The 17,598-nt window shown below is 40.4% G+C and overlaps 1 protein-coding gene across 1 annotated transcript in view; it reads right to left on the reverse strand.

Annotated features, from left to right (window-relative positions):
• LOC140457803 (aldo-keto reductase family 1 member B1-like) overlaps nt 1-17,598 on the reverse strand; it is a 65,622-nt gene that overhangs the window by 25,416 nt on the left and 22,608 nt on the right. The window contains exons 2-6 of the mRNA XM_072551424.1: nt 12,614-12,781; nt 11,912-12,028; nt 2,024-2,101; nt 1,660-1,782; nt 1,430-1,536 (exon numbers count right to left, since the gene is read on the reverse strand). Of these exons, the coding sequence (XP_072407525.1) occupies nt 1,430-1,536; nt 1,660-1,782; nt 2,024-2,101; nt 11,912-12,028; nt 12,614-12,781 (593 nt within the window). The remainder of the gene's footprint in view (nt 1-1,429; nt 1,537-1,659; nt 1,783-2,023; nt 2,102-11,911; nt 12,029-12,613; nt 12,782-17,598) is intronic.

Consider the following 17,598-nt stretch of genomic DNA (forward strand, 5'->3'; position numbering starts at 1 on the left):
AGATTTGTATCTAGGTACTTGCACCTAAGATGGTGCCATTAAATGCAGCCATTGTATAAACATTTCACTGTACTCCTGTGCTTCCGTACTGGACCACATGTGACAATAACAAATATTCTTTAATACTGTGATGACCTTTCACTTTGAAGTGGTCCAGAAAAAAACTTTTGAAAACTTGTAGGGAATGAGCCATTGTTTGAAACAAAAAAAAGTCACCTACTATGCGCCAATTATGAGAAGCCTTCAAAGAAGAAATAGTTCAGGTAGGGACTAGTCAAATTCCCCAGAGACATAAAGCAAAGGGCATCCAAAGCAGAGAGTAGAAATAAAAGTATTTGTTTTACAAAGAAAGAGTAAGAGGCATAGCAGTAATTTTCTATACTGGTAAACATTCCAGGAAAATGGGTTAAATCCGACCATGACAGATGATGTAATTTGAACTCAATACAAATCTGGAGTAAAATACTAGCCTAATGATAACTGTGTAGCCATTGTTGATTGTTGTGAAATCCACCTTGTTCACTAATATCCTTTACAGAAATATAAAGGACCATCATTTTCTGGTCTGGTCTACATGTGACTCCAGCAATGCAGTTGACTCTTAACTGGCCTCTGGTCAAATAGGGATTAGCAATAAATATTAGCTTGGCTAGGACTGTCAACATCCTATGAACAAATAAACACTAATAATAAAAGGAAATTCAACGATAGGAGGGGCCAATTTCAGGCCAAAAAACGTATGTATCCTTGGAGGTGGAGTTCATGATTTATGTACCAAAACAGTACTTTTCAAACTTGGTCACCCCTCAGGAGAGTTGCCAAATATTGTGTTTGTTCCAACAAGGCAAAACCATATTTAAGGGCCTGGACGGTATACACCAAGCCAAAGAATTTGGAAATGACAAATACACCAGATCTGCTACTCCACTCCAAAAAAGCTATAACTATTAAGTAGGTCTGCTCTCCTCAATCACTAGGCTACCCTCCTTGACACAAAATCCCAGAACTACAAAAAAGTACAGACAGATGCAAAATATTTTAATATAAACAACTGAGGAGCAGATTTTTCTGAACTACCATGGGGTGGTGGGGTGGCACGGTGGCACAGTGGTTAGCACTGCTGCCTCACAGCGTCAGAGACCCGGGTTCAATTCCCATCTCAGGCGACTCTCTGTGTGGAGTTTGCACATTCTCCCCGTGTCTGCGAGGGTTTCCTCTGGGTGCTCTGGTTTCCTCACACAATCCAAAAAAAATGTGCAGGTTAGGTGAATTGGCCATGCTAAATTGTCCGTAGTGTTAGATGAAGGGGTAAATGTAGGGGCAAGGGTTGCGGGTCGGTTTGGACTTGTTGGGCCAAAGGGCCTGTTTCCACACTGTTAGTAATCTAATCTACATTATGTGATGATTAATGAGTTTATATCTTAGATACCATGGTCTAGCTGGAGATCCCAGTGGGCTATAGGCAGTCACAACAATGTTGTTTGAATGGCAATAGGTGATCAGATCTTCTTGAGTCAGGTAAGGGTGGCATTCAATCTATTAAAGCAACCAGAACAAGGTCATGGATTAGTTTTACAGAATGAAGCATTGCAGACCCGTGAATGCAATTGGAAAATGGTAGTGAAAATCTGTAATCCAATGATTTTTTAAAAAAACTACCTGGTTAACTGCAGGTTTGTATTTCAAATTTGGTTTCTTCAAGATCCGGTCAATCTGATCTTGATTAAAGTTGGATACTCCGATAGCTTTAACCAATTTTTCATCAACTAAATCTTCCATTGCCTGTGAATGAGTATTATCTTGCTCTTAATTCCTACTTTAATTGACGAAAATGATAATACGAGTTTAAGACAAGGAATCGTCAGTACACAGTTACACTTAGTGAAGATTAAGTCGATGGATTAGCCTATCAAAAGTGGGGGTGGGGGGTAAAAATATTTACCATTAGTTATTCTTCTAATTAACAATGTATTTATAAAATAAGCACCAGTAACAAAACCATATGACCAAATCAAATACTTACCTCCCAAGTGTCAAGAAAATCGGTGTCACTTGGTATTATCAAATCATTCTCATCCAAAGGAATCTTCTCATCACCAGCCTAGAATTTAAAAAAAATTGAAAATTTTGTTTAAATATATGTTCCTGAAACCTATAAAAGAGAATAGAGGCACAAAGAAGGATTAAAACCAAAGAAAAATTGCTGTGAAATAATGGCAAATGTTGGTGATTGGAAGAAAGGACATACTTATTGGTAAGCTTTCATCTACTTTGCACCTAAGAAACACCAGTACAAATGTTTTACATCTTGCAACATGTTTCAAATCAGCAAGATGGGTCTCAGTAACTTTAGATATATAGCACACTGTGGCTTGTTGAGGCACAGGCTTATCATGCCTCATCTGATCTTCCCCCATGGTAAAACACTTTTATGGTACTTCACTGCTATCCATAACATACATTGGTTCAGTCTTCATTCTGTCACAATCAATATCCCAACATCATCCTACTCTCGGTGGAGTTAAAGACATACATTACCCTCAACCTCATGGCCACCTCTGAGTGCAGCTGCATCACATTGCCTTAGTATGCAAACGCCAAGTACCACCACATGCTGCGATTCTACCTCTCTCTGGTGATGCAAAGGATCAGTCAGGTCATGCTGCCACACTTGCAATATTCCACGTAATTGGATTCCACGTGCTGGATCATCCATCTCTTTTGGAGAAGTTTTACAAAAGATCACCTCTGACCATGAGTTGATCGGGCAGTATTCAGCACATAAAACCCTGAAGACTCAATGGGGAGAAAGAAGAAGGTAGATGCTGTTGGCTGATTCCCTGAGCAGACCATCAGAGTCATGTTGGCAGAATGGATCATCACTAGAACAGTCCACCTAGCATTAAAACATAGCTTGACTGACAATGAAAACACCATTTCTGATTAAATCCTTCCTACATGCCTAAAGTCTCACGCTTTTCACATAATCTCTGGTAGAACAGGCTTGAGGCTTGTATGGCCTACTCCTGTTCTAAAACTTGTTTGTATGCTTGGGATAAACCTTGACAAAAACCACTACATCTCTCTCCAGACCATTTTACCAAGGCACAATCCACAAGAAGAGGGCAACACTTTCTCCCTTCCACAGAGATCTTGGGAGCACTCTGTGAAAAGGGTGAGGCTTTAGGAAGGATTTGACTGAAGTGCCGTTTACATCACCAGTCAAACTGTGTTTCAGTTTTAGTTGGTCTGTTCTAGTGGTGATCCATTCTGCCAAAATGACTCTGATGGTCTGTTCAGGGAACTAGCCAACAGCATCTACTTTCTTCTTTCTCCCCACTGAGTCTTCAGGATGTTATGTGCTGAACACTGCCTGATCAACTCATGGTCAGAGGTGTTCTTTTGCAAATCTCCACAAGAGATGGATGATACAGCATGACCCATCTATGCCTACTCTCTGCTTCTTGTTAGCAAAGCAGTCAATCTGTTAGCAAAAGGAGGAACAGGGTAGTGAGCTGGATGGTGTCAGACTTCTTAAGTATTGTTGAAATTGCATGCACTAGAAATGTAGGGACTATCGAGGTTAGGCAGCATCTGGGTAGCAGGAGAATTGACGTTTCAGGCACAAGCCCTTCACCAGGAAGGGCTTTTCTTGATGAAGGGCTTATGCCCGAAACGTCGATTCTCCTGCTCCTCGAATGCTGCCTAACCCGCTGTGCTTTTCCAGCACTACTCTCTTGACTCTGATCTCCAGCATCTGCAGTCCTCACTTTCTCCATTACATTCCTGACTTGTGCCTTATTTATGGTGGACAGACTTTGGGCAGTCAGGAAGTAAGTTACTTGCTGCAGTATCCAGAGCTTCTGACCCACTCTTGTGGTCACCATATTTATATAGTGAGTCCAGTTCAATTTCCTTTTAAAAGTAACCCCCAGAATAGTGATCGTGGGGATTCAGTAATAGTAATGCCATTGAAAGTCAAAGGGATGATGATTTTGTTTTGTTGGAGATGGTCATTGCCAGCCATGTGTGTAGTACGGATGTTACTTGCCACTTCTTGATCCAAACCTGAATATCTTCTAGGTCTTGTTGCATTGCTTCAGCATCTGAGGAATTGTGAATTGTGCTGAACATTGCACAATCATTGCCGAACATTTCCACTTATGACTTTATGATGGACAGAAGGTCATTGATGAAGTAGCTGACGATAGTTGGGCCTGGGAACTGATATCCTGGAGCTAAGGTAAGTGAGCTCTAATGACAACAACTATATTCCTTTGTGCTATCTTGGGCAAACCCAGAAAAGTTAACTATTATCTAGAGAGTATCTCTAAACTATGATTGATGATCGTCTGTTCACTACACAATAAGTACTGAAAATTGCACACCCCTCATAGGGTGCGTAATAACAAAAGAAACATGACCTGGACTGTTTTAAGGAGGAATAGCAATCATGAGGAGATATTGGACACAGTTACTCAAGTCCTAAACAGACCATGTCATGGTATAGGCTGACGATATAGAGGTTTATAAAATCTTATGGGCATAGACAGGCTAAACAGCAAAGGTCTTTTGCCTAGGGTGGGGGTATTTGAAACTAGGTGGCATATTTTTTAAGGTGAGAGGAGAAAGATTTAAAAAGGAACCTGAAGAGCAAGCTTTTCCACAGAGAGAGAGCTTTGTATGTAGAATGAACTCGCATTTATTGTCCAAGCCTAAACATGGGTGTGGAGTCTGGAGTCACATGCAGGCCAGATTATGTAAGAATGGCAGTCTCCTTCCTTAAAAGGCCATCAGTGAACCAGGTGGTTTTTTTTCCCCAACGAATGTACAATGGATTCATAATCATCATGAGAGTCTTGATTCCAAATTTTGTTATTGAATTCAAATTCCACCATCTGTCATGGTAAGATTTGATTCTTGGTCCCCAGCACATTACATGGGTTGACTCTAGATTAACAGTCCAGTGATAATAGCAGAAGGCGTTTAGTATGCTTTGTTTTATTGGTCACAGCATAGAGTACAGAAGTTGGGAGGTCATGTTGCAGCTGTACAGGACATTGGTAAGGCCACTTTTGGAATGTTATGCGCAATTCTGGTCTCCCTCCTTCACAACAGGATGGATGTTGTGAAACTTGAAACGGTTCAGAATAGATTTACAAGAATGTTGCCAGGGTTGGAAGGTTTGAACTATAGGGATAGGTTGAATTGGCTGGGGCTATTTTCCCTGGAGTGTTGAAGGCTGAGGTTTATAAAGGGGTTTATAAAGATTTATAAAATCATGAGGGGCATGGATATCGTAAATAGGATCTTTTCCCTGGGGTAGCTGTGTCCAGAACTAGAGAGCATAGGTTTAGGGTGAAACGGGAGAAATTTGAAATGGGACCTAAGGGGCAACTTTTTCAGACAAAGGGTGGTGAGTGTATGGAATGAGCTGCCAGAGGAAATAGTGGAGGCTGGTACAATTACAACATTTAAAAGGCATCTGGATGGGTATATGAATAGGAAGGGCTGAGAGGGATATGGGCCAAGTTCTGGCAAATGGGAGTAGATTAATTTAGGATATCTGGCATGGAAGAGTCGGACCAAAGGGTCTGTTTCCGTGCTTTTCATTTCTACGACTCTATGACCACTGTGCCATTACCTCTCTATCTGATTTGTAATGTACTTTTATGAATAGAGTACACTTCTGGCAACGATCTTCCTGCTCTCACAACCACTCCTACATAGGTCCTTCTCCTTCTTCCATCACCAAATTAGATACTTGGTTCTCAATTAAACAATTACCAAACGTCAAGTTACAATGTTGTCTGCAAAAACAGCGTTGTGCTTTCAGTTGGCCTTCAAAGGATCCTAAGAGATAACTAAAGCTCTCAAGAATGACAATATATTTTCAAGCCTAGTAACACAAATTGAACAAAACTATTTAAATAAATTTGGCCTGAACAAATCCAAACAATGACACCCAGAAAGTAATTCAATAAGCCCAAAATGGAACAACTGCAATAAAGCCAGAATGTGTCATTTATGTAAATATTGTTAGTTGTATCAAATTAGACCTTCATAGGGATAATCTAACCACTAATCAGTAGCGTAGCAATCTAAATGTCAGGAATTCAAATCTCATACAACCTTTCTGGCCATTGTGTACATGTTCTGCTCCTGGTGATGGTGTTTCCTTATTCACACTTACAAAACCATCATCAACTCTTAAATCTCCCCTTGGCATTCTTGGCAATCATCAATAAAAACACAGTTTCTTCAACCTCCACATAAACTGAAATCTTTTGTTGCTAGTAATTTGCCTGCACCCTCTCCAAGACCTGAACACGCTTCATCCAAATTGGCCATAATACAACAGCACCTGCTTATGATCAAAGAACATTTAACTGGTTACAGGATAAGGGGCAATTCTCTCTATTTTCTCTCTCTTCAGGTGCTTATACAATTGCCTTTTGAAACGCACAATTGAATCCACTTCCACTACAGTACTTGACAGTGAATTCCAGATCCAATACACACACTGCTTAACAGTTTAATTTCTTTGCTATTGTGTTTTGCCTCTCCTGAAACAAAGCAACTAGTCCATGCCAAACATAATCTCAAATAAACTAGTCCCGCTTGCCTGCTCCTTGTCCATATCACTCTAAACCTTTCCTATTCATGTATATTTTAAAGAACAAAGAAAACAAAGAAAATTTACAGGCCAGGAACAGGCCCTTCGGCCATCCAAGCCTGAGCCTATCCAAATCTACTGTCTAAACCAGTTGCCCAATTCCTAAGCATCTGTATCCCTCTGTTCCCCACCTACTCATGCATCTGTCCAGTCACATCTTAAATGAATCTACCATGCCTGCCTGTACTACCTCTGCTGGTAATGCATTTCAGGCACCTACCACCCTCTGTGTAAAGTACTTGCCGTTGTATCCCCCCTTAAACTTTTCATTTCTCACCTTGAAAGCGTGACCTCTCAGTGTTGAATCCTTCAGCTTGGGAAAAAAGCTTATCTCTATCTACCCTCTCTATACCCTTCATGATTTTGTAGACCTCCCCCTGTCAATCTCCTTTTTTCTAATGAAAACAAACCTGACCTACTCAACCTCTCTTCATAGCTGGCACCTTCCATACCAGGCAACATCCTCGTAAACCTTCTCTGCACCCTCTCCATAGCATCAAAATATCTTTTAAACATTGTAATTGTACACGTTTTCTTAGGAAGTTCATTCCAGACATGAATCACTCTCTACGTAAAAATTATGCCCCCATTCTCTTTTTTAAATCTCGCTCCTCTCACCTTAGAAATGTACCACCTAGTCTTCAAATCACCTATCTAGGGAAAAGACAACTACTATTAATTCTATCTATATACCTCTCACTATTTTATAAATTTCTATCAGGTTGCCACTCCACCTCCAACCCTCCATATTGAAAAACAATTATGATTTATTTTTCATGATTTGGAGATGCCGGTGTTGGACTGGGGTGCACAATGTTAAAAATCACACAACACCAGGTTATAGTCCAACAGGTTTAATTGGAAGCACACTAGCTTTCAGAGCGTCGCTCCTTCATCAGGTGGTAGTGGAGGGCTCAATTGTAACACACAGAATTTATAGCAAAAGGTTTTGTGATTTATATATGAAAGAAGTGAAACTATCGCGGTATTTTAACAGACAATCAAATTTTCAATGCATAATTTCAGTTACATCACACTGTAAATTTTTACTATAAATTCTGTGTGTTAGGATTGAGCCCTCCACTACCACCTGATGAAGGAGCGATGCTCCGAAAGCTAGTGTGCTTCCAATTAAACCTGTTGCATTATAACCGGGTGTTGTGTGATCTTTAACTTTGATTTATTTTTGGTTTTTTTGAATGCTAATGAAACAAGATCAATAAAGATCTTATATTAGTAAAATACAATGACAGTAATCAATGATGCACCCTCATTCAGCCAGGTATTTCTTGAATCATGGTGTAGGTTAAAGGGACAGTGAAAGAATGGTGATACAATTCCATGTCAGGATGGAGAATGGCTTGGGAGGGGAACTTGCAGATTGTGTTTCCTATACATCTGCTGCTCTTGTTTTTCTAAAGGTAATGGTCATTGATTGTCAAGATGCTTTCAACAGCAGTATTGGTTAGATTTTGCTGTGCGTTTTGTACATTGAATACATTGCAGCTACTGAGCATAGGCGATGAAGGGAATGGATATTGCAGGTGATAGATGAAATACCAATGACATAAGCTGTTTTGTCATTGATAGGGTTGAGGGTTACAGTATTGCTGGAGCTGCACTTATCCAAGCAAATGAGCAGTAGTCAATCACACGTCCGATTTGTGCCTTGTCCTTGGTGGAGTTTGTTCTGTGAAGTCAGGAGATGGGTTACTCACCATACGATTCTAATCCAGTGTTTTTATGTTGGGTCAGATCAGTTTCTGATCAGTGTTAATCTCAGAGATGTTGACAATGGGATGTTCAGAGATGGTGATGCAATCAGAGGGCAATGGTTGGATTCTCTTGGAGATGGTCATTGAATGGCACTTATCTTGCACAAATGCTGCTTGCCACTCATCAATCCAAGCCTAGAAGTTGTCCTGCTCTTCTTGCAATTGAAGATGAAATGCTCCAGTAGCTGAGGAATCACTAAAATGCTAAACATTGTGTAATCGTTAAGGAATATCCCTCACATTGACCTCACAATGGAGGAAATATCATTGATTCAGCAGCAGAAAGATGGTTGGGCCAAGGACACTACACTGAGGATCTCCTGGAGCATGTGCTGTGGCTGAGATGTTTGATTTCCAATCATCACAACTACCTTTCTTTTTGTTGGGTATGACTCTAACAAGATAAGAGTTGATGGGAATTGAGGAATAACTGCAGTTTTGCTTTGGCTTCCGAAATCTCACAAATAGCCAATTGTTGACCCCACCATTTTCCTTCTGAAATTCAGCTCTTTTGTTCATGTTTGTAAGGAGCTCATGAGCATAGCAGTACCCAAACTGACAAGTGAACAGAGTATTGTTGAGAAAGTATTGATAATGGAGAGTAGACTGATGAGGCTTTTTATGGACAGGAGAGATCTAGGTAATTTTCTACAGGAGAGTTTGTGTTCAAAAATTGTGGATGCTGGAAATCAGAAACAAAACCAAATTGCTGGAAAAACTCAGCAGGTCTGGTAGCATCTGTGGAGAAAAAGCAGAGTTAATATTTCAGGTCATGTGAGAGCTTATAGAACAGTGATATAAATTCCTGAGGATCATATTGATTAAAATATTCAGGACAGTTGGTGCAAGTATTTCAAAATTTGTTCACGGGTTGTGATTAGGAACAAACTGCCCAAGAGAGGGACAAAGCAGATCCAAGAGTAACTTCCGAAAGGGAAAAATAGATTAATGCTTAAAAAAAAGGAAACATTTGCAGAGCTATGGTAGTAAGGAATCAAAGAGCAAGGTAGTAGGACATTCAATAGAATCACAGGAATCTAATGCTCTGATTACAGTGTGATGAAAGCAGGTTCAATTGAGGCAATGTATAAACTAACCATTTGCCTTATGTGGAATTCTCATATTCTGACTTGATGCTCATAAGTGTTCGGAAGAGGTTCTTTGTTGCATTTGTCTGACAGATTGTCTTGCTGCTCATCGTTGTCACAAACCCACACAGCGTGCTCTTCCTGACTCACCTCTTGCATGATGGGTGTGCTTTGATTTGGGCTGGCTTCACTTCCTTCACAATGTACCACCATTTGGTAATACATAATGACATAAGATTACAGCATTGTTAGTCAAGGACAGTATTATGATTGCACAAAGGACATTTGAGGACTCCTCTACTGAGATTAGAAACGGGAAAGGAGAGGTCACACTATTGGGAGTTTTCTATAAACCTCTGAATAGTTCCAGCGATGTAGAGGAAAGGATAGCAGAGATGATCCTTGATAGGAGCAAGTGTGACAGGGTAGTTATTATGGGGGAGCTTTAACTTTCCAAATATTGACTGGGAATACTGTAGTTCAAGTACTTCAGATGGGTCAGTTTTTGTCAAATGTGTGCTGGAGGGTTTCCTGACACAATAGGCAGACAGGCCAACAAGGGTGAGGCCACATTAGATTTGGTACTGGGTAATGAACCCGGCCAGGTGTTAGATTTGGAGGCAGATGAGCACTTTGGTGATAGTGATCACATTTCAGTTATGTTTACTTTAGTGATGGAAAGGGATAGGTATATTAGGTAGGGCAAGAGTTATAGTGAGAGGAAAGACAATTATGATGTGATTTAAGATGCATAGGATGGGGAAGGAAGCTGCAGGGGTTGGGCACAATTGAAATGTGGAACTTCTTCAAGGAACAGCTACTGTGGATCCTTGATAAATATGCAGCGATCAGGCAGGGAGGAAGTTGTTGTGCGCAGGAGATGCGTGGTTTACTAAGGAGGTTGAATCTCTCGTCCAGAGGAAGAAGATGGCTTATGTTAGGATGAGATGTGATGGCTCAGTTGAGGCATTCAGAGTTACAAGTTAGCCAGGAGAGACCGAAAGAGAGAGCTCAGCGGAGCCAGGAGTCTTTGGTGTATAGGATCAAGGAAAACCCTAAGGCTTTCAACAAGTAATATCATGAATAAAAGAATGACTAGAGTAAGATTAGGGCCAGGAGACAGTGAGGTCTGTAGATGTTGGAGATCAGATCAGGCAGCATCCAAAGAGCAGGAAAATTGACATTTCCAGCCGGATACCTTCATCATGAATTATGGCCAACCAAGGATCATAGTGGGAAATGAATACTTTTTTTCTCAGTATTCACAGTAGAAAAAGAAACTTGGTCAAGGAAAATACTGAGATACAGGCTACTAGACTAGATGGGATCTGCTCTCCTCCAATCTTCTGGCACTATTTTTCTAGACAATGATGACATAAAGATCAAAACCAATGGCTTGGCACTCTCCTCCCTGGCATCCCAGAGAATCTTAGGATAAATCCCATTCGGCCCAGGGGACTTATGTTTTTACACTTGCTAACACCTCTTCCTGTGAACCCCAATCCCATCTAGTCTAATAGCCTGTATCTCAGTATTTTCCTTGACCACGTTGTCTTTTTCGACATAATGTTTCTTGTATTAGGACCGATTTGCCTTTGAAAATACACACCAAAGCTCAGCTCTGTATGACCAAAATGAACAAATCTTCTCAGGTACCTGTAATATTGTCAAGTCACTCCTTTATAATATCTTTTGCAATTCTTGTAGTTGGCATCAATTAGCAGTTGCCCACACTGGCTCTTACAGGTGTAACTTGGAGAAGGTCTTCAACTTCATAATCAAAGTATAGACCAAGAGGAATATCTTGATCATTGTGCAACTTGGGTAACATGCTCAGGGTACAAACTGTAAATCACCCTGTTGCATCCACAGTCAAGAGACAATGAATGAAAGGTATATCTCTGAAAATAACTGGAATTGAAGAAAATTAAAGACTTACTATTAGGTTGTAGCCTACCTTTGCCTGGTTATGACTAAGATAAATAGTTTTTAAGATATGAACTCCAAAGAGAACTTATGGAGACAGCAAGCAGAAAAACTGACTGCACAGCATACATAGTTAGCAATCACATTGTCAAGTTAACAGTGCTTGTTAAGTTTAAGTTATTTACATACAATGGAGTTGAGTTTTGCCTAAAAAAGTCTCATTGCATAATTCTGTTGGTTAAAATGAGATATTAGGCTCTCTCTTGACATGAGAAGAATGGGATAGTAATAAATACCTGGAGTCTCTTGAGACTGAAATGAAACTGCTCTCACATCTCAAGCTTTTAAAATCAATCAATTTTATATGCAATAGGAACTTTACTCAGGAGGTAACAAGTCTAAATTAAGTGAAAAATGTAGCAAAATATCAGAGTTGGAAACTATACCTTGAATCCCATTGGCAAGTGAATAAGGTAGAGGTCCACACATTCCAGATTCAGCTCAGACAGTGTTTTACAACAGGCCTCTTTCACTTTATCTTTTGCATGAAAAGTGGACCAGAGCTAATAGGACAACAGAAAGTAGTACAATGTCAAGATCAATGCATCAAAAATAAATTGCTCTTTTAACCTTCTCCCAACATCCTCTCAGACAACTCATTTCCTTCTCTAAAGTGTGGAATTCCTCTATAACAGATATTAATATTTTGGAGAAAGATAAAAGGGCCTAACATTTAATGGGAGAAAATGAAATTTTTTTCTCAAAACAATATTTTTAGAAGTGCTTTTGTTGTCACTAAAAAATTCAACTTTTACTGTCCATCTCCAATTGCCTTTGGGTAGTAGGTGTGATGTAGGTACATCCAGAGTGCTAACAAGATCAGGTTCCAGGACTTTGACCCAGAGACAGTGGAGGGTTGGTAACATGGCTGTGTTAAGGTGGTATGTGGTTTGTAGGGGAACTTGCAGGTTGCAATGGTCCCATACATCAGCTACACTTGTTCTCCTATGCAGTGGAGGTCGGCCACAGATTTAGAAGTTGTTGTTGGAGAAGTTCTCCTTTGGTTGTATATAGTACATGCCCCTGAATTGTGGTGGAAGGAATGAATGCTTAAGTTTGTTAATGACTTTCAAAACTCTCCATTTTACCTTACTGACAATAAAGAGGTCTTCACGCTTTACTGCTCCTTCCTTAATCTTCTGGTTTATAGCTTCACCCACTTCTTTCTCATTCTGATAAAAGTATGCGCAATCAATGTAACGATATCCTATGGAAATTGCTTCCTTCACTGCTTCAATCGCTTGATCTTTAAGGGACTGAACAAAATATTCATCAGAATCAAAATCAAACTAAAAGCAAAGAATGTCTGGAACACAGGTGAACAATTGCATGTAATCTTTCCCATCACTTTTCAACTGTCTCTTTTTCTCAAGATAATGCCTGTTCACACTCAGCATACTTCACCAATCTCTGCAAACATGCAATCTGCCCTGTATACACATGCCTAACATATTTCACCTGTGACTCCAAACCTTTACACATTCATTGTCTCCTTCTCTTAGCCCCACTTTAAATTTATCCATCTCTTCTAGCCCAAACACCATTCTCATTCAAAATTTGAAACTCCATCGGAAAACATTCATAATTTCTTACACACTCCCATCTCTCCTGCCAGTAGCCTCACACTGAACACATTCCTCATCTCTGTACCATCTCGTACATCTGTCCCAGCCTCTGATTGCAAACATTATTTGAACACATAATTCCCAACCACTGCACATTCAACACCTCCCTGCCACAGGCAATAGTGCTGTGTTGACTGAATTAGTAACCCAAAGCATCAGGCTAACATTCTGTGAACCCAGGCTTCAATATCACCATGATAGATGGCAAAATTTTACATCAATTAAAACATTTGGAAATGAAAAGTTTGCCTAATAACATCCGTGTAACCACTGTCAATTGTTGTAAAATCTCATCTAGTTCAATAACTCTTTAGGGAAGAAAATAAGCCATTCCCACTTGGTCTGGCCTACATGTGACATCAGACACACAGCAATGTGTCAGGCCATACACCAGTGAAGAGGCCCTTTGACCTATCTACTCTAGACCCACTTTCACTCATTGGCTGATAGCCTTAAGTGTTATGACATGTCAAGTGCTTATCCACATACATTTTTTAAAGAAAAGCTGTTAGGTTTTCTGCCTCTACTACTTTCCTGGCAGCGCATTCTAGATTCTTAACACCCACTGGAGTGAAATAACTTTTCTTCAAATCCCCTCTCAACCTCCCACCCTTCCCCATAAAATTATACCCCTTCATTACTGACCCTTCAACCAAAGGAGAACAACTGCTTCCTATTTACCTTGCCATGACCCTCAATCTTACATACCTTATGTTTCCCTCAGCCTTCTCTGCTCTAAAACAAAACACAAGAAGCACAGCCTGATAAAGAGCTTATGTTTGAAATGTTGACTCTTTGCTCCTTGGATGCTGCCTGACCAGCTCTGCTTTTCCAGCACCACATTTTTTTACTCTGATCTCCAGCATCTGCAGTCCTCACTTTCTCCTAAAACAAACGATATCCAAAGCTTTTCCATCCTCTCTTCATAGCTGAGATGCTTCATCCTAGGCAACATCCTGGTGAATCTCCTCTACACTCCCACCCAGTGGAACACAACCCTTCTGTAGTGAGGTGGCTAGCTCTGCACTCTGTACTACTGCTGAACAAAGAACACAACACAGGAACAGCACTTTCAACCCACCAAGCCTGCACCACTACATTTTGCCCTTCTATATTAAAACTGTCTTCACTTACAGGAACTGTATCCCCCTATTCCCTTCTCATTCATATATTCATCTAGGTGCTTCTTTTTTGCGACTATTGTGTATGCTTCCACCACCAACTCTGGCAGCACTTTCCGGGCACTCACCACCGTTTGCGTGTAAAATGTGTCTCGTATATCTCTTTTAAACTTCTCCCCTTGCATTTTGAACCTGTGTCCCCTAGTAATTGACTCCTCCAGCCTGGAAAAAGGCTCATACCTTCCACACTCTTCATTCCATTCACAATCTTATAAACTTCTATCAGATCGCCCCTCAGCCTCCTGTGTTCCAGTGAAAACAAACTCAGTCTATTCTATTTTTTTCATAGATAAAATCCCCCATAACTGGTAACATCCTGATAAACCTTTTCTGTACTCTCTCCAAATTATCCACATCCTTCTGGTGACCTGAAACGTATGCAATATTCCAAGAGTGGTCTAACCAAAGTTCTTTAAAGCTGAACCATAACTTGTCTATTTCTATATTCAATGCCCATTCCAATGAAGGCAAGTATGCCAGAAGCCATTTTTACTCCCTTATCTACCTACGCTGCCACCTTCAGTGATCTGTGGATCTTCACAGCCAGATCTCTCTGCATATCAATACTCCTAAGGATTCTGCTATTCATTGTATAATTTCCACCTGTACTTGACCTTCCAAAATGCATCACCTCATATTTGTCTGGATTAAACTCCATTTGCCATTTTTCAAACCTTGCCTCCAACTGATCGATATCCTGCTGTATCCTCTGACAATCCAACTCACTGTCTACAACTTAACCAATCTTTGTATCATCCGTAAACTTATTGATTATACCAGCTACGCTTTCCTCTAAATCATTTATGTAGATCACACACAGAAGTCCCAGCACTGATCCCTGTGGAACACCACTTGTTACAATCCTCCATTCTGAAATGCAATCTTCTATCTCCTCTGAGTAAGCCAGTTCTGTATCCATCTTGTCAGCTCACCCTGATACCATATGACTTTACCATTTGTACCAGTCTGCCATGAGGGACTTTGTCAAAGGCTTTACTGAAGTCAATGTAGGTAATATCAACTGTTTTTCCCTCAATCATCTTCATCACCTCCTCAAAACCCTCAATCAAATTAGTGAGGTATGACCTCCCCAGCACAAAAGTGTGCTGTTTATCACTAAAAAGTCTATTTCCTTCTAAATGCTGATAGATCTTGTCCCTGACAAGCTTTGCCAATAATTTTCCTAACACTGACATGATGCTCACAGGCCTGTAATTTCCTGGATTATCCCTATTACCCTTTTTAAACAACATTAGCTATTCTCCAGTCCTTTGCAACCTAACCCGTGGCCAAAGGATACAAAGGTAAAATCACAGAATCATAGAGATGTACAGCATGGAAACAGACCCTTCGGTCCAACCCGTCCATGCTGACCAGATATCCCAACCCAATCTAGTCCCACCTGCCAGCACCCGGCCCATATCCCTCCAAACCCTTCCTATTCATATACCCATCCAAATGATTCTTAAATGTTGCAATTGTACCGGTCTCCACCACTTCCTCTGGCAGCTCATTCCATACACGTACCACCCGCTGCGTGAAAAGGTTGCTCCTCAGGTCTCTTTTATAGCTTTCTCCTCTCAACCTAAACCTATGCCCTCTAGTTCTGGACTCCCCGACCCCAGGGAAAAGACTTTGTCTGTTTACCCTCTCCATGCCCCTCATAATTTTGTAAACCTCTATAAGGTCACCCCTCAGCCTCCGACACTCCAGGGAAAACAGCCCCAACTTGTTCAGCCTCTCCCTGTAGCTCAAATCCTCCAACCCTACAACGTCTTTGTAAATCTTTTCTGAACCCTTTCAAGTTTCACAACATCTTTCCGACAGGAAGGAGACCAGAATTGCACGCAATAATCCAACAGTGGCCAAACCAATGTCCTGTACAACTGCAACATGACCTCCCAACTACTGTACTCAATACTCTGACCAATAAAGGAAAGCATACCAAACGCCTTCTTCACTATCCTATCTACCTGCGACTCCACTTTCAAGGAGCTATGAACTGCGTTCCAAGGTCTCTTTGTTCAGCCACTCTCCTTATGACCTTACCATTAAGTGTATGCCTGTCAGTGCTCCAACAATTTGTTCTTTTGCCTCTCACATTATTCTGGGATAGATCCCAACAAGACTCAGGGATTCATTTACTTAATACTTTTCAAGATGCACATCTTGTTCTTTTTAATAGCAATTCGGCTTACAAATTCAAAAGTGCCTTCCCAGAGATCATCCTCCACCATTTCCTTCGCTTTTGATAAATAGCGATACAAAGCCTAACAGAAGTTCTATTCAGCTCAAACATAACCTCCTTGCTCTTATAACCTGTGCTACAACTGAAAAAGGCAAACATCCGAAATGTCTTCCTATCTAATGTTAACCTGTCCCAGTACCTTCAGGGATCTGTGGACAAGCACCTTAAGATTCCTTTGTTCCTCTGAGCTTTTTACTGTCCTGCCATTCATACACTAGTCCCTTATTATGTAGTTGGAAGAGTAACATCACCTCAAATTTATCAGGGTAAAATCCATCTGCAACTGATCTGCTCATTGGATTAACCTTCTTCATCATTATTAACCATCCAGCCAATTTTTATCTTCTGAAAACTTTCGTATAAACTACCACCCTTCTTGAAATGTGGAACTACATTAACTGTCCTCCAATCTGCTGGCACCTCCCTCGAGGCCAAAAGGGAATTACAAATTTGGGTCAGAGTCCCTGTAATTTTCTCACATCTCACAGCATCTTGGTTGACTATTAACAACCGTATGAAATGACTAAATAAGCAATTCAGTTTTGGTCAATTAGGGAGGGCCAATAAATGCTAACTTATCCAGTAATGCCAGATCCCATGACTAAATAAAAAAAAAGTCTATGTTTGAATGCATCTTTCTGAAAGTGTGTTTTCTCTTGTTTCCTGATACTCAACAACCTGTTAGAAAGATTAAGAAAGTGTTGACATGTTTAGTCCTGCCTTCATGAAACAGGATACAACTTGAGTTTCCTGAAAATCTATTTTTGATCCTTTGCTTAATAACATATATCTCCAGTACCAACTTATTATTATTTACATGCTACCTTCAACTTTTTCCCACCTACATGTTGGCTGCGTATCTAACACTGAGACGCGAACAAAATGGAAGTTTTGTCCAACTAATCCAAAAGGGTAAAATGAAAAAAAGAAAAGATTAGTAATATTCAGATCAGGCAGATGCTGTGGAGAAAGGAACATAATTAGCATAACTTAACAATGATCTTTTCTTTTTCTACCTC

Source organism: Chiloscyllium punctatum, chromosome 32 (assembly GCF_047496795.1).
Source record: "Chiloscyllium punctatum isolate Juve2018m chromosome 32, sChiPun1.3, whole genome shotgun sequence".
Taxonomy (NCBI): Eukaryota; Metazoa; Chordata; class Chondrichthyes; order Orectolobiformes; family Hemiscylliidae; genus Chiloscyllium; species Chiloscyllium punctatum.